The 22,119-nt window shown below is 39.3% G+C and overlaps 1 protein-coding gene across 6 annotated transcripts in view; it reads left to right on the top strand.

Moving 5' to 3' along the window:
* Positions 1-22,119, top strand: part of Itsn2 (intersectin 2) — a 123,340-nt gene that overhangs the window by 13,214 nt on the left and 88,007 nt on the right. For 3 of the 6 annotated variants that reach the window (XM_028875400.2, XM_028875381.2, XM_028875391.2), the window contains exons 2-3: positions 11,654-11,716; positions 17,816-17,908. In XM_028875400.2, coding sequence (XP_028731233.1) covers positions 11,686-11,716; positions 17,816-17,908 — 124 coding nt within the window. In that variant the 5' untranslated portion in view covers positions 11,654-11,685. Of the gene's footprint in view, positions 1-11,287; positions 11,717-17,815; positions 17,909-22,119 lie in introns of those variants that run through there. The other 3 variants (XM_028875373.2, XM_028875409.2, XM_028875419.2) reach the window with 3 other exon arrangements.

Genomic DNA, 22,119 nt, shown 5'->3' on the forward strand with positions numbered 1-22,119 from the left:
CCATAAGTGGTTTCAGGCTTCAGCATGCAGTTGAGTACTCAGTCAGTATTTCATCATTTTAGGCCCTCTTGACTTCTTGTTGTTTTGTTAGTTAACATTTGTTAATAACATTAGAAGCTTTTAGAGATCAATATGCTTCGAGTGTTTGGGGTCAAAAACATACTCTTTTTCTTAATACTTTTGCATAACTAATTTGCTTCAATGAAATACAGATGAATAACTATTTGAAATAATGTATTAATAATTATAATATCTATTATATATGAACATTCAACGTGCCAAATGTTTTGTAGATATGATATATTAGCCTTAAAGTAACCCTGCAGTTTGGTCCAGATACACACATGGATTAAGAAATTCTATGTGTGTTGTGGATAAGACCACAAACTTGCAAACTATGTGTACTGGGATTCAACTTGAGTTAGGTGATCTATTTTCAAAATAACTGTAGCCTGCTTGTCCTCTGTGCAATTGAAAGTATGCTAATCTCTTGGGAGTTTGTGCTTAAAGAATATTTTAGTATGTACCTTATGGCTGACAGCTGGATATTAGGTATATGAAAATGAAGAGACAGTCACAGAGATTGACAGTCTTATAGAGGTGGGCAAGTTTGAAAACAGAAGTTAGAATACTAGACATTATGTACATGAAGAAATGGAAGTGAAAGCAAGCTTTCATAAGTAGAAATGTCACCAACAAGGGAGGGAGTTCTGCAGGCACCTGGGAGAAAAGCAGAGGGGGAGGGGTAGATAGTCCAACCCTGGTTTGTAAATAAAGACTAGACGCTTAAAACACATTGTATGAAATGTAAAGAATATTCGATTATTTAGAATAACAGCTTTATAATTCATTTCCAGTAAATGTCACCATTTTAAAGTTCCTAATTCTATGATTTTTAGTATTTGTATTCATGAGTTATACATCTATCACAGCTGTTTTGGAACAGTAGAGGTCTTTTGCCTTCCAGATTTTTTGTTTTTCATTTTTCTTTGAAGCTATTTGAGTAATGTATTTTCAGGTGATTCACTGCTTAATTCTACCAAACTTTGAAGGGAAATCTAATACCAACATGTCTCAGACTATTCACAAAATAGAAAGGCAAGGAATACTACCAAACTAATTACAATGCCAATATTGCCCTGATACCAAAGCTGGATAAAGACACAACCAAAAGAAGTATGTAGACACATTTTCTTGATGGGCAGAGATGTAAAAATCCTGAACAAGATATTTGCAAATGAATTCAAGGATGTAGTAAGAAGATTATACATCATGACCAACTTGGTTTCATCCCAGGGATGCAAGGATGGTTCAACATTCTCAAATCAACAATGTATCATATAAGTGAACTTAAGGACAAAAATCACATGATCAAGCTGGGCGGTGGTGGCGCACGCCTTTAATCCCAGCATTCGGGAGGCAGGTGGATCTCTGTGAGTTCAAGGCCAGCCTGGGCTACCAAGTGAGTTCCAGGAAAGGCACAAAGCTACACTACAGAGAAACCCTGTCTCGAAAAACCAAAAAAAAAAAAAAAAAAAAAAAAAATCACATGATCAACTTCATAGATAAAGAAAAAAACATTTGACAAAGTTCAATGTTGCTTCATCATAAAAATTCCATAGCAAATAGAAATAGATGGAACATATCTAGACATAATACGGACTGTATATGACAAACCTGTAGCCAACATTACTCAAATTGGGCAAAGCCCAAGATTCCTCACTTTTCTCCACTCTTACTCAATATAGTCTTAGCTAGAGCAATAAGACAAGAGGATATTAAAGGAACACAAATGGGAAAGGAGAAAAACAAATGATTTCTATTCTCAGATTCTTCCCTAAAAGATCCCACAGACTACTAGAAAATGTGTAGACTTGATAAACACTTTTAGTAAAGTTGTAGGATATGAAATCAAAATATGAAAATTAGTAGCTTTTATATATACCAATATCCCCCCCCACACACACACACAGCCTGACAAAACACCCTGACAACAGCAACGTCAGGGAGAAAGGTGTTATTCTTGCTCATGGTCCTAAGGTTAATGGTCCAGTCCAGCTTGGTGGGGAAGTCCAAGTAGCACACGCTTGGGAAGCATCTGATCACGTTGTATCCACAACCAGGCAGCAGAGAGGGATGAATTCATGCTGCTTCTCAGTCCCTTTTCGTCGCTTATGTACTTCAGGATCCTGACGAGGGAATGGTGCCACCCACAGTGGTGGTCTTTGCACCTCAATTACCGAAATCAAGATAATCCTCCACAGTTGTGCTCGGGGGCTGGTCTCTCAGATGATTCTAGAGTCTGTCAAGTTGACAACGTATATAACTTGCTGGGGAAAAAAAGAAGGAAAGATCTCGTTTCATTCCTTAATGCCCAAATAGTCTTTTATTATATGTGTAGATTACATTTGTTTGTCTATTGTCTGATACGTATTTGGGTTGTTTGTACCTTTTTGGCTACTGTGAATAATGGTACTATAAGAAGTTGTGTACAGGTTTTTGTGTGGACATGTATTTCTTTTAAGCTTATGCTTAGAGTTCAATTGCTGATTTCTGTAACAACCTATGTTTAACACTTGCAGGAGCTTTCCACATTGTGTTCTAAAGCAGTGGAAGCATACTCCCACCAGCAGTGTATGAAGGGTCTACTTCAGGAGGATATATTTTGTACTTCTGGTGAGCCACTACATAGGATATTTTCACAGTGAAAATAACTACTGAAAATTTTTGGATTAGATATTGGTCTCCATTATGGTCCAACATATCAGGTCATGAGCCTTTTCCTGATGGGTGATGAACCCAACATGCAATTCATCTCAGTATTCTCAGGGCTCATGTTCCCAGTCTTTGGTATTTGTGTGTTACTACTTATTACGAATCTAACTTATCAAGAATTATTGAAATTTAGAGTTCATAAACTAAAATTATTTAGGTCTTACTGAGGACTAATTTTTTTTAGATCTCATCTGTACAATGTTTTGCTAGCATTGAAAAATTCCTACTGTACATGCCCATATGTGGATAGACCCTGCATCATTGACGTCTTGAGTTGACTTTTTTCCCATTACTCTTGGATTAATATAATTATAAAATAATATATACTGAATTGTGAAGATAATTAAAAGTATAAAAGATCCCAGACATTTTATACTTATATTAACACTGATTTCTATTGTTTCTTTTTAAAAAGAGAAGAGTAAAAAGAAAAGACATTTTTCATTTATTCCATAGACTAATATATACAAGATGAATATGTGGAAGATACATAGTTTAGGGCACAGTGGAGCAGGCCTGCAATCTCAGCTCTCGGGAGGATCCTGAACCAGAGTAAACCCTTTCTTAAGTTGCCTTAAAGTACGCTTAAGTTCAGGGTACTATCACAACAGAGGTCTGCAGGACACCCCATTGTCTACTTAGTAAAATGTCATGTTTCAGATTGTGTGCAGCTGTGTGTGTGTGTGTGTGTGTGTGTGTGTCACACACAATAGTGTCTTCCTGTGTCCATGTTAGTTGTTGAGACAGGGTCTCCCCCTGAACCAGGACATTGTCATTTCAGATCCCTGGGATACATTTCCTTGTCCCCAACCCTGCCCCAGCACTGGGGTCACAGACCCCACTGCCATGCCTGGCACATCCGTGGGTGCTAGATGTCTAAACTCATGCCTCATGCTTGTGTACCAGGCATTTTACCCACTAGATTGTCTGCCCAGCTCAGTGTAGTGTGTTCTTGCAATTACATTTGTTGGGATAGTAAGTTTAGTTAAGAGACAAGAGCTAAAGAGTCTAAATGTCTTTCCGAATTAAACCAGAGTTAGGGGTTTGTATTTGGGCTTCATCTATTGGTATTATGCCATGAGGCTGTATTGAGAGACATTATAGATGAAGTACAATTTAAGCTATTTGGTAATATCTATTAAAATGCAATGTTCATACACTCTAACCCACTTTCCATGGGTAGGATTCATCTTTGGAAACATGTCACATAAGTGTACACTTTTCTTTTTTCTTTTTTTTTTCCTCCTTCCCTCCCTTCCTCCCTCCCTCCCCTCTCTCTAACTGTTCCCTAGTATGGAAATAAGAAAATATTTGGAAAAATATATTCAGACCTATTAATGATTGCTGTCTTGATAGTGGACTTTGACTAAATATGTGTGTGAGAAGATGTGTAGTCTTTAAGCTTTTTCAAAAACATAAAGTTATGTTTGTTTACATTTCTATCAGTAGGTGTTGTGGTTCCTTGTGTTGTTACTTATCAAGTGTGAATAATTCATCATTTATTTTCCCAGACTACAGGAGTCTTCTGTTTTTGAGGTATTGCTTACCTTTGTCTATATCTCCTCCGTTCACACGTTTAACAAATGTCTGACAGTTTAGGGCAAAGGTTAATTTGAATGTATATGTGATTGGCTGATTCTTGGGAACTGATTTGCATGTGGCCTTCCCATTTTCAGTCTCAGAAAAGAAATTTGCATTTAGATACTGGAGAGTCCAAGAAATTAGTCTGTCTTCAACCCTGCCCTTTGAAGAGAGGGCAAGAAAAAAGAGTGGCAGAAGGAAATCTGGTTTTTTCTCTGTTCCTCTCTTCCGGCTCCTATACTTGTGGATCCCTGTATCATTCCTGTTCCCATACCTGAACTTTATTCCCAGAGCCAGAAATTCTGTCCCATGTTGTAACTTTATGCCCAAGAGCTATCTAGTTCCACTTACGTAGAAAATATTTCTTTAAACTTCTTTTGGAGATTCTCATTTTCTCTAGGAAAATAGTTTTTTTTCCTGTCTATAAAGTAAGTACAATAATCCTCCTTAATCCTTCTTCCCCTCCCACCTCCCAGATAGAACCTGCCCTGGCTCTCACTCTGTCCATCAGGCTGGCCTTGGACTCTGAGAGATCCACCTGCCTCCGCCTCCCAAGCTCACCACCACCGTCTAGCCCCGCCTTCCCTTTCTTGAAAACTCGATACTGCTCCTCCCACCCCTCTCCTTTCTTTAACAGCATTTCTTCTTTGTTTTTGTCTCTTTGTGTTATTTTGTTTTGAGACAGGGTCATTTTCTGTAGCCCTGACTGTCTTAGAACTCACTACGTAGACCAAGGCTGGTCTCAGACTCACAGAGATCCCCTTGCCTTTGCCTCCTGAGGACTGGGATTAAAAGACGTGCACCACCATGCCCAGCAACTACATATTTCTTGAGTCACCCACACATCACTTCCCTTTGCTGCATAGTCCACTTCAGTGTGACTTTTGAAGCCACTGGAACTGTAAATGGAACTGAACTTGACAGGTTGCTAAGACCAATAGCTTTTATCTGTGTATCCTTCGGCAATGAGAACCCCTCCTTGGAACACTTTTTTTTTCTGTGTTTGTTTTTGAGACAGGGTCTCACTATATAGACCTGGCTGACCCTGAAACTCTGCTGTCTACACCTGGCTGGCCTCTAATTCATAGCAATCCCTGTCTCTGCCTTCAGAGTGCTGGGATTAAAGGCATGCGCCACCTTGCCTGGCTTCCTTTTTCCTGATACATTCTTTTCCTGGCGTGATTGTAACTATACCCAGTCCCAGGGACTATCAAATATGGGTCTGTAGCTCAAACAGAGATCTTCCCATTTTCTTGGTCACTCACACCAACATGTCTTTTAAAGATGTCAAATTGGGTATGCTCACAATTGAAGTTTGTTGATGTTTCAACTTGTCTCCCAAATTTAACATTCACATCTGTTTTCCTAGAGCTTCTCTGTTGGTTTACTCACTGCTCCAGGTGGTATCTTACACACTTAGAGGCTAAATCTAAAGGATCATGGGTTCTAGTCCAACCTGAGATGCATATCAAAACTTTGTCTCAAAACAACCCTGGCTGGCAAGTTGGCTCAGTGAATGAAGGCACCCACTTCCAAACCTGACAACTTGAATTTGTTCCCCTGGACCCACATGATAGAAGAGAATTGTCCTGACCTCCATATGACTGCTGCTGTGTGCGCGCACCCATATCCACACACATAAACACACATGCGCACAAAATAAATGATAATGTAATAACATTTAAAATACATACCCTCAGGAACTGTACCATCATGCTTTTGAGTGTCAGACTTTTAGTCAAATTTATTTAAACTATTTAACTACTATGATTCAAAGTAGAACTGAAAAAACTTAAGTTTTCCTCTACTCAAAATTTAAAATGCCTCAGAATTTAATGAGAAATAAATAATTTTTTATCTCTAAAAGTATACTAGAAAAAAGATCCCCCATCAGTTACAGAAGAGCCATGTCGCAGGGAACAGTATGGTTGATATCCATAGCTCTGATGTCTGGAGGATTTCAAGGAGGCAGTTTGGATCCTCTTCTTTCCTACCAGCTCTCCTCTATATATTCAATCTTTAAAAATTCTATTTTATTACTAATGTGTACGTGCATGTGTGTGTGCACATGTGTATGTATAGTGTATGCATGTGTGTGGGTGCGTGTGGGCCAGGGCACACTTCTCAGAGTCAGGTGACAACTTTGGGGGTTGGTTCTCTCCTGTGATGGATTCTGGGTATGGAGCGTACAGGTCTTCCGGCATACACGGCAGGGGCTTTCACCGCTAGGCCGTCTCTCTCCAGTCCGACATGTTCAAGCTGACATTGCTTCCCTGCTTCTCGGGTGGCTGGTTTCTTTGTTGCCGTTGTTACCGCTCATTTGTTTCTGTGTGAGCCATGTATTTTATTTACCAAATTAACTTGTTCAGCAAATATTTAAAGGTATTTTCTTTGGAAGATTTGGTTTAAGAACTAGGTATACCCAACTAAATAAAAATGACCTCTGCCCAGCGCATGTGACATACGCAAACAAGAGTAATGTGGAGTTGAAGTGCAGTGTGATATATGAGATTAATATTATGAACATATGTTACAGACATACGTAGGGGATGGTGATTAACTGCCGGGGAGGAGAGAGTTCTTTAGAAAAGGTGTCATTGAAGCCAGCAGGGTGACTGGCAGAGGCGACACTTCTTTATGAAGGAATGAGGCAGAGAAGAAAGCATCCTTGTTTCCAGAAAGGTTGGTGTCCACATCCATGGGGGAAGTGATAGGTGCAGTAGATTGGAGTGAGGTTCTGAAGAACACCATATTTCATCCATGACCTTAGTCTAACCTGTAACTCCTGGGAGAGTTTAAGCAGGAGCGGAGCACCAGTGAGGTTGGGGGGGAAACCAAAACTAGTGGTAGCTGTGTAAGAACATTTCAGAGTGGAAAACTGTTCTAGAAGGTTCTCCTAATGCACATACTGACTTGCTGCTGACTCAGTCTCAAGTGATGGTCCTGGAGATCTATAAATTGTTAAAGTTCCAGGTGATCTGAGTGGCCAGAGTGGGGCCCGATTTTACAAACAATCCTCTGGACTGGAGGTGTCTGGGTCCGTTTTTGCTCACTAACTATGGGCTTCTACAACTCGTTTAGTCTTTCTGTCTTGAAAATGGTGGACTTTGGACTAAATGGCTGTAATTTTTCCATTCTATAATTGTGTGCTTCTAAACAAACAAACCCCCAATCTTTACTGAGCCACTTTTAATTTTCAATGGCTATAATTTTTTCCTGAGTCTTAACGACCCATTATAAAGTGTCTTTAACTCTAGGTCTAGCAGTTCCCTTGTTCTCTCTCATCAGGACCACATACTTTCCCAATCCCAAAATTATATTTGGTGACTTCTCCAGATTACATTTGGATTAAATTCAGTCAAACACGTCTTCGTCCCATACCTGTTATCCAGCAGGGAGGGTTTCGTCAAAGGTGTCTTGCCAGTTCTCCACAGTATTTAACAGTTCAGATCACGACCACAAACTGCCTGTCGGTACACATTATCCTCTCTACACAGTACAGCAGGGTGCTTGTTGGACACCCACGAAGAGTACAGCTGAGAAGCTGGTTAGTTACCCTTCTCTTCAGAGTTTTATGCCAAGAGGCCAGAAACAGCACTCCTCGTGTATTTGATGTAGCCTTCAGTGTTGGGGCAGCCTGGGCAGACTTTTCTTCTCTCTCCCCTAAAATGTGTCACCGTTAAGTTCGCCGGTTGCTTGTAAGAACGTATGACTTTTCATCATTATTATATTCCTTTAAGAGAGAAAAGGTGCCATAAAGCCTACAGGGAGGCTCCTGGACTCTAGCATAAGATAGGCTTGGAATCTCCACAGTGTTTCTTGACCCCGAATTTGGGCGAGTGGTTTAACCTCTCCCTTCCTTTGTCTGTGAAGTAAGGATGTGCAGGAATGTGTTACAGGGTACCTAGACCCTGGATTTGAAGCTCTGTGTGCAGAACTGGAATATTGGGTTCTTAATGAATATCGATTGAACATGACACGTGGTGGGTTGCTAATAGAGGTGTATTAAATTAATAGAAATCATTAAGCAAATGTTAGCAATTATTTAAAAATGTAAAACAGACTTATAGGATCTGTCATATTTTTCAAAATTTCAATTACATTTTTTTCTTGTGAAGCACTGGGGATTGAACCCGAGACCTGTGTGTGCTAGGGAAGTGCCCTATCTCTGAGCTCCATCTCCAGCCCCAATTATTCTCTCCACATCTGCTAGTAAACTAGGAAAATTGTTAAGCATGGTACAATTAATGATTCTAGAATGGGACAGAAAATTAATGTAACTAAAACAGATGCAATGGTATGCTTTAAAAGCTTACTGATTCCCACAAATTATATTACCATAGTCAGATGCTACCAGAGTCAACCAAATGCTTTATACGTGTATCAGTGCTGCAGTATGATGCTCGCATGCATGAATGGGTAGGTAAATTCTACATACAAGGTGGAAAAGATTCTGTAACACCAGGAGGCTTGCCCTCACTGTCCATTGAATTATAACTGTGATAATTGAGTATCAACCACATGGCATTTTGTTATCTTCATGGAGTACATGATATCCAGCCAAAAGTTCTAGACAGATGGTTTGTAAGTTTAGACCTTAACTGATTAAAGGCTTTCTGACTATGGGATTCTCTTCCCTGTTGGTCTCTTATCTAGTCATCATTGACACCGTGTTTGCTGCTTTAGATGGTTACATAATACGTTATATATAATGTTTTAGACAAGCTTTCTCCCTTGTTTAAAACTTGTCTATTACAAGAAACTATTAAGACAGAAGCAGTTGATGCTGTGCGTCCAAGCAGATACTAACTTTCTGGAAGGCATCCTTTTTTCTCTTACATTGCTTATGATCATTTACATGGAGGAAGTAAGCTGTATTTATTTGTAGAATTGTCCTGTGTTTAAGGAAGTTGTAGTCATGGGTAGTCAAGACTTCCTCTAGTGCTAAAACTTTTTAAGCTGGTTATGCCACCGTTTTCCCAGCCTCACACACTGTAATTCCGGGAGTTGTCTCTTTGTTTCCTTTACTTACATAGTCACTCATTTCTAGGGAATCGGTGAGTTCTGCTTATTTTGAAGACTTGACTTGACTGTTTCTCTCATCTCTTCCCACTGCCTCTCTTCAAGATCGAATGGCCTGCAGGCTTTGCTTCAGCTTGCCCTGGTTGAACTCCTTGTTTCTGCCTTTTCTTCATAATTGGCTGTCTATCTTAAATGAAATGTATGTTCCTCTCTATAAAACCCTTGAAAACACCTCTCTGCTACAGTTAAATTCAAGATTTGAACCTTCTGATTAGAACTAATTCTTACTCCTCCTGTAAGGCTCAACAGGGCCCTCCATAGGAATCCCGTCACCCACCAGAGCTTTGGCGTTAATTTTCTGTGAACGAAGAAAACCAGCATGTTCATGGTAAACTTTCCACCTACCCAGAAGGAGTAAAAGCATGAGAGGTGATTGTGCTCGACTGCTAGACAGCTTATTGTCTCCCAAGGAAGAACATGTATTTGAGGGGAGGTAGGATTATAGAATAAAATTGCCAATGCCATCGGAAGCCTTTGTGGAGGTTTACCATCCCTGTGGCTCAGTCTGGCTTTTCTTTGTTGTGGAGATGGACGCTTTTTGCCGTAACGGTTCTAATCATCGCTCCTTTGCTCACCACAGCATGTAATAGATGAATTAATTTGCTCTGTAGGAGGAAAAGCAGCTGTCAGTTCTCTGGTCAGTAAATTAATTGGACTTGTGGACCAGGTTTTTTTTGTTTGTTTGTTTTTGTTTTTTTTGGTTACGAATCACTAAATAAATAGGAAACGTAACCATATTTATCTAGGTCGTTAGAGGACTGGATCATTGGTAGCATCGGGTGCTAGCTTACTGAATTCATTAATATAATGGTACCTTGTAACAGTACTGTTTGACAGACAGCCAGTTTTCCTGGTGATAGCTTCATGTGAACCTTTCCTGACTGCCTTGTTTAAAATCACCTACCCAGGTATTTTTCTAGTGTTCCTAAAACTATTAATATTTAAATTATTTGATTAAATAGATGAGGTACTGAGTGGTCTTTTTAACTGTCCCTAACTAGTCCTATCTTCAAGATTCTTGGAACAAATTTTGAATTTTGTATTTATTTACATTTAAATAATCAATGGGGGGGGGTGTCAAAATGATACTTCACATTCTCTGGATGTTTACAGAATAGCAGTCATTTACTGAATGCATGCTATGTGTCAGACAGTGTATTGGTTTATGTAATACTTAAAAAACAAATACTGATCTGAAGTATTTTTGCGGACAAGGAATCTAAGACTTTAAAAAAGCTAAATAACTTTTATGTGGTCACAGTTAGAAATAGAGCCAAGTAGCTCTGAACCTAGAGATGCAAACTATAAAAACCCTCTTACCATTTCACTTGTTTAAACAAACATACATGTATTTTAATAATTTTGATACTTTTTCTTTTTTGTGTTTTTTTTTTTTTTTTGAGACAAGGTTTCTCTGTGTAGCTTTGGAGCCTGTCCTGGAACTCCTCCCTCTGTAGACCAGGCTGGCCTCGAACTCACAGGGATCTGCCTGCCTCTGCCTCCCGAGTGCACTATCACCGCCCGGCTTGATAATTACTTTTAAACTCTGTGCCTTTATGTGTGTCTGCGCTTTGCTATCTCCTCCACTCTTTTTAATTTTTTAGACCTGTAGAGCTTAATTAAAAAGCAGTACTACATTTATTTTGGATATATTTCTTGCTGGGGCTTAAAAAAAAATTAGGGATTTCTATTTTTTTATTTTTTTTGAGACAAAATTCCTGGCTGTACTGTTGTACTAGAACTAGCTCTGTAGACCAGGCTGGCCTCGAACTCACAGAGATCCACCTGCCTCTGCTTCCCGAGTTCTGGTATTAAAGGTGTGCACCACCACCACTGCCTGACCTCCATGTTATATATACTTTTATATTTATGCAGTTGATTTCCGTAAATCAGTTCTTCCCTAATCATAACAGCGCTTTCTCTCTCCTGAGTTTGTCTCTACAGAAGTACTGATCAGTGCCCAGGGTTTCTGTGTTCTGTATATGCTATTGCATAGACTGTTTCTCTTAAGCGGTCACGTACTGAAGGTAGCACTCCCACCAACAGAATCCGTCTCCTCATCCCCAACTGTGAATTCTGCCTGTTCAGCAGCAGCGGAGCTCTGTGTTGTTTTTTGTTGGGCGTGTGTGCTAAAGGGGACAGACAGTCCCACAGCTTAGCACTAAGCCGTGATCTGTCTTTGTTGTGTTAATGGCACCATGTTTTCATTTTGCAGATGGCTGAGAGCTGCAAGAAAAATTCAGGACCATGATGGCTCAGTTTCCCACAGCTATGAACGGTAAGTAACTTTGTGCCAAAGGTAGAATGAGAGGATGTGGGCTTTTGTTGTGGTGGTGAGCCTGTTGTTGGAAATGTTTATGTAGATAATTTTCCTTGACTTTTGAAATGTAAAACTTGAAGTATTCTGGTTGAAATATCGAGTATTTCAGAGCAATACATGTATCTTCTTTTAGTATTTTGCATTAAATTCCACATTTCTATTAGTATTTTTGATAGTATCTGGAATATATGCTTCCCATTGAACAATTGAGAATAACCTAAAGGAATATTCTGCTTAATGCATGAAACTGGAGGACAAAAAGCAGAGTGTCCTTAGGTGAACAGTAGGGTGTTTGTAGTTGTCCAGATGATTGCAAACAGATCAGGCCAACAAGATTTGTTTAGTAATACAATTATAAGATTAAGTTTTCCTTTATAAATATTTATATTACTTCATGTTTATATTATCTAATTATGCTGGGACCCACATGGTGCAGAAGTGACTCCTACAAATTGTCTTCTGACTTCCACACACTGCCTAGTGTGTGCCCCTCCCAATCAGTCAGTCAGTCAGTCAGTCAATAAGTAAATGTAAGATTAAAATGAGTGTTGTTCCCATTGTGGAAATGGTATAGGATTATAGGAATTGATGCCACAGGCACTTTTTAAATTAAATAATAATTATTTTTCCATAATGAGTAATATATAAGTTTAAGACAGCGGTGTTCTTCCAGGTTTGAGGATTTCTGTGCCTCGTATGAAAAAGTCTTCACTGAACTCACTTTACTTACAGACTTCAACCAGCCTGTTAATAAGGTTAACAAATCAAATAAATACATAAGTAGTATGATCCCAGTCTTTGTTTCATTCTATAAATATTTACTATATAGCTCATTGCATTAGAAATAAAAGTGATTGGTAACAAACAAAATATTCAATGACAAAAATGCCCATGTGAATAAGATTCAAATTATTAATTAGGAAGTGGTATGTAGGAATAAAGATAGTCATTTTTTATTTATTTTTTATTTTTTTTGTTTTTCGAGACAGAGTTTCTCTGTATAGTTTTGGTGCTTATCCTGGATCTCACTCTGTAGACCAGGTTGGCCTCGAACTCACAGAGATCCGCCTGGCTCTGCCTCCCAAGTGCTGGGATTAAAGGCGTGCGCCACCACTGCCCAGCGATAGTCATTAAAAAAAAAAAAAAAAAAAAAAAAAAAAAAACTTCTGAAAAATTGATAGCAGAGAGACTCTGTTATCTTTTACTTAGCCTATTAAAAATAGTTGAGTAACTTACATATATCTAATTTAAGTCCAGTTCAGCATTTAAGGTGTCATTGAAAAACTACATTCATGTATAACACAAAACTTCAAAAGCAGTGTCAGCACCTCTGGTAATTTATGTGTCACAGTTTCATCTTTTGATGCCGGGGACTGGTGGGACTTCCCTGTATAATGCGCCTGGACCCAGTGGTTTGTGTTAATGCTGTGACATTTTCATCTAATTTGGCATGTTTATGTTCTGTCCCTCCGAGGCTAACTACAGACTTCATTGGTTGCTTTGCTTCTCTGAGTGCTGTTGTCTGATACAGTAGCCACATCTGTCTGTCTCCGTTTCAGTTTAAACTAATAAAAATAAAGTGAACCACACTGCTGCATTTCATGTGCTTAACACCACGTAGAGCTGAGGCTGCCATATTGGACAGTGCAGGTGAAGAACCTTTACACCCTGTCACACAGCTCAATCAGACAAGATGGTTTGTTGTCTGTTTACTTAGTCTTTGGTGCCTCACTTCCTTTTTCTTCGCTCTTTTTTCTTTTTTTACCGAGATTAGAAAGGCTGTTGGTACCTCCTGTTTTTGCAGCTGCAGCTCTCTCTGCTCCTGATCTTTTGCACTGCAGAACTGTCCTTCCCAAAGCCGTCTTAATCACAGTGCTTTGCATTCTGCTTTTCAAAAATGGAATCAATGTGCAGATTGAGAGAACATGATAGATAGGCTGTCCAGTGCTAGGCAAGAGGTTACTTCAGATATGTGCTGCTACTGGTTGATATTACAGGGTGACAGCCTGTCTCACCTCAGAATTACGGGGTGCTGAAGATGGACTGAGGAAGAAGTTATGAAGCCCATCATAATGGCTTTATCCATACTCCAGAAAGGAGAGGAAGGGTACAGAATAAAAACCTCCAGTGGCTCCAGGAATACCCTATTTTCTTGGAGCTTTATTACCTTTTTAGAATTTTAGGGCTCAGTAATCTTTCAACCGTATGGTTAGGAAATTGCTGAGGTGGATGTTGGGTCTGTACAGTCTGAGGCGGCATTGCACTGTACTTGGAAAACCCAGGGTTTTGTTATTCAAGTTCCCATAACCCAGGCTACAGCTCTGTTTAGAACAGCAGAACAATTGTATGTTAGAGATTTAAATTAGAGTTGAAATTTAAATGATGTATACTAGGTCAGTATCCATCATTTATTTTAAATGTTATTTGTTTAAACTTCTTTTAAATATTATTTTAAACTGGAGACAAATATCAGTGCAGACTATTTCTAGAATTTAGTTTTTATTTATTGTATCTAAATATAGCATGTTTGAATTACTTCCATTTAGAATTGTAGTATTGACGTACTCCTTAGAACAAGCTATGTTCTTTATGTATGCTTGTACATTTGTAGATATGTATGTGAATCTACACATGTGGAGACAGATGATATTCCTGACTTACATATCGTTGTTCTCTATCATTGAGAACTCTTCCCTCTTCACTAGTTTATGAATGTGCTTGATAGACCTGGTAGCAAGAAGAAAGTAAACAACAGAAATCTTTCTGAAAATCCACTTTAGTGTAGTGATGAGTTGGGGGGTCGGGGGAAATGGGTGGAATTTTGATGGATTCCTAACATGATTATCAGACAATGTAAGAGGGCATTAGCTTTTAAGGAAATATTGGACATCAGCCCTCACCTTGTTATTCTGTCTTTCCATAAAGCTTGCAAAAATAGACTAAAATTGGGAGGTTTTCTTCCCTCCAGGTGCAGAATACCAAATAGTTAAGATTCTGTTAGTGCTACATTCCAAGTAAGAAAACTAGAAATGTATCAATTATTTAAAAATTGGCTTTGAATCACATACATTACTGATTTTTTTCATTTTGAGGTTATCTCATTTCTAGAAAATTCTTGGTACATTAATATTTTAAAATTTAAAGTGATCCCTTATTTTGAAAGTTATTTGAACATGATTTAGAAGTTATTCCATGCCCTAACTAACTTATTGAACATTCAATTTCTGCAGATAATATTAATTATAATAGTAATGACTATTGTTTGTGATTTTCTTGGTGGTGGGGTCTTAAATATTAAGAAAGCGGGGAGCACCTTTAAAAGGGGTTCGTGTATTCGTCTTTGTTTCCCTTACATGTTTATTGAATGAGTGAACATGAGGGATCGTGGTTGCTGCTTGGAGTCATGAAGAATTAAGCAGCAAATATTAACAAGCATCCACAGAAAGTTGAAAAGACAGTTGTATATACAAGACACCAAAGCCAGGCATGGTGACATGCCTTTACTCCCAGACAGAGACATGTGGATCTCTTTGAGTCTGAGGCTGCTTGATCTACATAGCAGTGGCCAACCAGGGCCACACAGTGAGACCTTTTTGCCCATTTTTATTTTTTAATTAGTTTTTTAGGTTAGCATACAAAGTAGTGAGCTTTTTAAATGGAATTTCCATGTGTATGTCATTACGCTTTGTTCTGTCATTCTTCAATCATTTTTTTTTATCATAGGTATACTGCATATTCCACATGGTCCCTGTAGAAACCATTGGGTTAGATAGTATTCCTAGGCCTCAGAGGTGGCAGTTGCAGTACAGACACCATGGGCATATTGTCTTGTATGCTGGGAGATCATACAGTTCAGGGAGTTCAGGCTGCCCCAGTTCTAACCTCAGTTCCCGTTTTCTCCATCTCATGCTGGGGACCAAGCCCATTGTCTTGTGTTTGCTCGCCACATGCTCTACCGTTCTGCTAATTCTCAACTGCCCAAGTTCTAATCTCAGCTCTGCTACTTACTGTATTATCTTAAGCTAGTTATTTTTCCACCATTGCTTTTAGTTTCCTTATCCATAATAGTACCCTAACTTAGAGCAGAGTGCTGGTGGAGTTAATGAGCAATTGCATATAAATGCCTGACATCAGGGCTCAGCTACTTTCATCCTTTGTTGTCCTTTTCATCCTTTTAACCATCATTTCTCCAGAGTCACACACTACACAGTAAATAAGTGCTGTAATATACATTTGCTTTCCCATTACAGGACTCTGACAGTTCATTTTAATGGAATTTTCACACGTGTGTGTCATTATATTTTATTCTTAGTCATTCCCCCCCCACACACTGGCCTCCTCCATGTTCCTGGTTTATTTTGCTAATCTTAATAGGTAAAAGATGATGTTCAGTGTTATTTTATTGTAGGTATATTGCATGGATAGTATGCTTAATCTCTGATAAATAAGCTGATAAGGCAAGGAAATTTACTACACACGTGGTGTTTGTTTCAGAAGTGTGTAGGCTTAGCTGCTTTAGATCCTTACTTCTTCCGCAGGTTTCTTTATTTTTAACTCTACCTCTTAAGACTTCTTTTTTTAGTTTTTTTTAATTTCGTCATTTAGGGCTAAGCAAAATGTGTTAAATCAGTTTTAGCATTTAAAATTAGAGTAGTCCTTTAGTTTTCTTGGGAATTGCCTTTCTAACTGATTTTATATCTTGTGGATGGCAGATATATATATGAGTTTATGTGTCTGAATGCATGTGGTTCCTGTTGACAGATGTTGAGTAAGCTGAAAGAGTGGCCAGAAGTGATGTTGGGGTGATTATTAGCCAAGGTGAATGTAAAAAGCTTTCTTTCCAAAGACTCCTTCAGAAGGCCGCTAATGATTATGTGTGAAGAGTAGTCAGCAAAAGGGTTTGTGAGTGTTGTCTTTCCTCTAGTCCTCATCTATGTAGTAAGCACACACACACCCCTTACTCCCTCTTTTATTGATTTAGACATTTATTCAGGAAGCATTTTTAAGTGTTTGCTCTTTGCTGATACTCAGCTGGTTCTTGGAATAGAAAGGTAAATGCACCAAACCCCTACTCCCAGGCCTTAGAGTCTGCTAGAGCAGATGGACCCCAGACAGCTACCACAGCTTCCCGAGTGCTCTGCAGAAGCATGGAGTTTATCTTGAGAATCTGGAAGAGGAAACAATTACTGTCATCTAGTGATGTCAGGGTCCTGAGGGAAGTGGCATCTGCCCTGACCTTGAAAGAGAGTCTGAAATAGAGGGTAGGGAGATAGCTCGGTGGTAGACAGCCTCCTAGTACAGGGAGGCCTTAGGTTTAGTCCCCTGAAGGAAAAAGAAATGACTCTTTGCAGTTCATTCAGACTAGTTACTTCAAACCACTTTCTGTACTCACTTGCATGGTACTTACTAGTAGCTACTAGCTACTTAGCTAGTAGCCTCTTTGGTGTACTTAGAGCCTCTTGGACATCCATGCTTAATCTTTCCTGTATCTCACTTCCGACGCTGCTGACTTAGAACCCCCCAGCTGTTGTCATCCTTCTGCTCAGGGTCCTTCACAGTTAGCACAGAACACGGTGGGACTTACTTTCTAGGTATGAATTCTTTGAGGAGGAGGAGAATGGTCTAATCTTTTTTTTTCTTTTTGGTTTTTTTGAGACAGGGTTTCTCTGTAACCCTGACTGTCCTGGATCTCGCTCTGTAGACCAGGCTGGCCTCAAACTCGGAGATCCGCCTGCCTCTGCCTCCCAAGTGCTGGGATTAAAGGTGTGTGCCACCACCACCCAGCTTTACTCTTTTGATTGCCGATATTCACCTCATTCTTGTGAGTGGTATACAGTTAATAGATGTTAACTGAGTGAATGACTGAAAAGCCTCAGGGTTGCTGTATGTAGTTGATAAGAGTTCTACTTTTTATGTCCTTCAGACATTAACTATCCTCATCAAATGCATACTTAGGATTCATATTTACATGTTAGGATTTTGCATTCTTATGGATATACTGTTTTTGAGCAGGCTCATGTACATGCTGTAATGTCTTGGCCTTTCATTATGTTTTAGGAGGGCCGAATATGTGGGCTATTACCTCTGAAGAACGCACTAAGCATGACAAACAGTTTGATAACCTCAAGCCTTCAGGAGGTTACATAACAGGTTTGTGTTTATCCTTTGTTATGTTATTTATTGTAAATTATGTTTCTGTTCATATATCTTATAGCTACCAAATTTATGTTAAGTAATCATATATAAAATATATATATATAAATATTTTTCCTGAAACTATTTTAACTTATTGATTCAATTTAGCATATGAAAGTTCTTTTCTTGGGTTCTAAATGATGGTCAGGAATCTGTTTTATTACATATTAATACTATTTCAAGAAGTTTTTTGATTTCTGTAGTGTGAATCTAATTGGTCTTAATAATAAAAACCCAGAGCCAGATATCAGGGTAAATGCTGAAAGATCAGAGAGACAAAGGAGCATGCCACAGCTACTTCTTATCTCACCAACTCCTCAGCCTGAAAGGGGTGAGCTCCTGTCTCCTCCCACCGTATATTCCTCTCTCCGCCTAGCCATATCACTTCCTGTCTCCACCTCCCAAGCACTGGGATCAAAGGCATGAGATCCTAAATACTGGGATTAAAGGTGTGTGCCACCACTGCCTGGCTTCTATGGTTTAACTGGTGACTAGCTCTGCACTCTGATGTCCAGGCAAGCTTTACTTATTAGAGCACAAACAAAATATCACATTTCCCTTTTTTTTTGTCTAAAATTTTAAAAAATGGTTATAACTGATAAAAGAAAACCTATATACAATAAGTACAATAACTATATACAATATATATAGACAATAAATACATTAACAATGTCTAATCCATTAACTATAGACAAATTCAGAGAAAATACTCCATATCTATCCTATCTTGGCAAGTCCAAAAGGTTGTACCTAATTCACTTTCTGTTCTAACTTGCATTACCAAAATTATCTTTAATGTCTTTCAACCTTGTACACTTTACACTTCTTTAGTGAATTTCTTTTCGAATGTCCTAACAAGGAAAACTATAACTATCTAGTCTTCAACTCCACCAGAGACCTGAGAAGGAAATAATATTACCTGAGTGAGCAGGAAGTCCAAGCAAGTGACTTCCAAAAAATGTGAGAAATGATAGAAACGTTGGCTACCTGGACAGTCACCTAAGGTTCCTCTGTAACATTGGGGCATCCATCTTCAGCCTACAGGCCTACCGTATCTGACAGACTTATCTGTGAAGCAGGCTAAGCCCTTTTCTGAAGGGCTGTCCTATTTTGTCTTGGCAAAGTTCAGCAGTCCTTTCTTTTTTTTTCTTTTTGGTTTTTTGAGACAGGGTTTCTCTGTGTAGCTTTGCACCTTTCCTGGATCTCGCTCTGTAGACCAGGCTGGCCTCAAACTCACAGAGATCCTCCTGCCTCTGCCTCCCAAGTACTGGGATTAAAGGCGTGCGCCACCACTGCCCGACTCAGCAGTCCTTTCTTTTGTGTCCTGCTTGTCCCATTTGGATGGCATACTGTCAGCAGTCGAGACAAGAGTACTTTCTTGCCCAGTGGCTTACTTTTGCCACAAAGAAAGTAAACTCCATGTGGAGTTTCTTGGATGCCCATCATCTTCTCCAAAGTAGATTGGTGCTGCCAGGAGCAGACATGTCTCATTGCCGTGAAAAAAAAAAAAAAAAAAAAAGAACCCATGTTATTAAAACATCTTAAATGTCATATTATGTAGATCTCTGAAGTGTTTGAAGACCACCTGTTTACCTAAAATATTTCTGTTTGACCTTGAAAACATACCTAATATGACTACAAGTTTGATTGTAATAAGTGACTAACTACTAACCTGCATTTCTTTATTATCCTAAATAGTTGGTAATAATAACTTTCAAAGACTAGAAATTTGCAATACATTGTTAATGAGTTACATAGGTACAATACTTTGAACAATGTATGTACAGTATGTTCTAACAAAAATAATCTCAACTTTGTATCAATATACAAAGATCGGTATCACTATATAATATTTAAAACAAATAGTTGTTTTTAAAAGTAGATTCAGTAATCTACTCTTTTATCCTATCATATCTATATCCCCCTCTTTTCAGAGTAGATTCAATAATCTACCCTTTATCTTATCATTTCCATATCCCCTTTTTTTCTTTTTTTAAAACAATAATCCTGAATCTAACCCCATTGTTCAACATAATCTCCCTCTCCAAGAAGTTGGTCTTGGGAGACTTCTGTACCTCTAGCCCGATTTTGTTGTTCAATGGTCTTAGCTTCATCTTTCTATCAGGTCCTCCACTGTAATTGAGGACCAGGCTCTGAGACTGCTATAACCAAGTCTCTCCAGTTTTGAGGGATAATTCTATTACAAGTTGACTACTAGTTTAACATCTGTTTCACAAAAGGTGAATGCATGCCATATTAGACTATGGCTTCTGTGAATCTCCTTAAATCTAAGATTTGCACAGGAGTCCATTTTTCTCTTACACAACCTTGAGAATATCTATCATTTGGCAGTTCCTGTAAGGTTACTGAATAAATTGAGGTTGGCTGTTTGAAAATCTTAGGCTGTTCCTCTGTAACCTTATAATGTAATACTGAGATTGGTTCTCTTTTAAATTCCTCTGTTTGGGTCTGAATATATCTATGATCTGCTTTAATAAGTTTTTCTAAAACTTTTATTTTGGCACTCATATTAACCAACTCTTAAATGATAAAAATCATCAAACAGATAATATTTATAATTGATATTACATAAATCCCATCTAAAGTAATTATCCTCTCATTTAATTGTTCCATTTTTCAAACCGTCCAGTGTATTATCATACAGAGACCTAACTCCCTCCATTACAGTAGTGTTTCCCATTTTTAATGTGGGAAAAACTCTCTCTTTCACCTAATTCCTCCCTTTAAGAATTCCCAATTGTCTCACTAAATCTGCCAGCCATGACGGTTCAGGTGATGGTGCAGTGTGGGGCTGCCTGCTCTGCGTAGAGCAGTGGAACCCTGGGCTGTTTTCAGGGCAGCTCCCTAGTGTGGCAGCAGCCTGAGGAGGGGATCCAGGGGAAGCCCACGACCCACTGGGAGGGAAGACGCGAAAGACCCAGCCGTCTGCACGGGAGGACTGTGCGAAAGCGGCTGACTCCCGTGGTTATGGAGCCCAAAAGCCTGTGGAGTTGGCTGCAGATAGGCTGCAACAGAAATATCCCCAAGGAGAGGAAACATTGCCAGAGGGGTGGTGACTCCAGCCGTGTGCAGCTCTGGCAAGCGGCTTTTCCGTGAATTCATGCCCCAAAAGTTGGATGCCAGATGTAGCACAAATCCTAATTGGTCTCATTAATAAATGCCTGTGCCAGATATTGGGGTAAATGCTGAAAGATAGAGAGACAAAGGAGCAAGCCACAGCCACTTCTCACCTCACCAATTCCTCAGCCTGAAAGGGATGAGCTCCTGTCTCATCCCGCCTTATATTCCTCTCAGCCCAGCCATATCACTTCCTGTCTCCACCTCCCTAGTGCTGGCATTAAAGGTGTGTGCCTCCACTGCCTGGCTAGCTCTGCGCTCTGATCTCCAGGCGGCTTTGTTTGTTAGACCACAAACCAATTATCACCACAGATTTCTTTATTTTTTTAAATTTATTTTTATTTTATGTTCACTGGTGTTTTGCCTGCATGGTGTTTGCCTGGCGTGTGTGAGGTGTCAGAAGCCCTAGAACAGGTATGAGCTGCCATGTGGATGCTAGGATTTGAACCCGGGTCCTCTGGAAGAGCAGCCAGTGAGTGCTCTTAACTGCTGAGCCATCTCTCCAGCCCCCTTGATTTATTTCTTCTATCAGATATATTTCCCAGAGATCCCCCGAAATTTGAATATTAATTGTTGATGTTAGCCCTTGTTTTGTAGACAGACCACCAGAACAAAAAGGTGATGGATGGTGTGGGTGTGTCTTTCCTTCCTTCCCTAGCAATTTGAAACTTTCCATTTCTGTGCCACTGCGTCCTAGTGCTTTCTAGAACACAATCGGGACAGTAATGACATAGTACAAAGCCCAGTGCATTTCACCTTCACAGCACCCTGTGAGGCAGACACTGTGTGTGTCTGTATTCACACAGGGTAAAGCCTTGGCTGAGACATGAGGTGGAGTTTGCCTAAGGCTATCAAGATGACTACAGCTGATAGCTTTTAGTCTGACTTTGGAATCCATCCTTCTGTTCATTATAGTCTGAGGTCATTTGTGTCCCTGCTATACTGTACCTGCTGTCATTGTTTGATTACTCGGCTTACGTGTTAATAATGGCCAGTTACCACTCATGGCTGCTAGACGATCTGAGATT

The sequence above is a fragment of the Peromyscus leucopus genome, chromosome 22, assembly GCF_004664715.2.
Source record: "Peromyscus leucopus breed LL Stock chromosome 22, UCI_PerLeu_2.1, whole genome shotgun sequence".
Taxonomy (NCBI): domain Eukaryota; kingdom Metazoa; phylum Chordata; class Mammalia; order Rodentia; family Cricetidae; genus Peromyscus; species Peromyscus leucopus.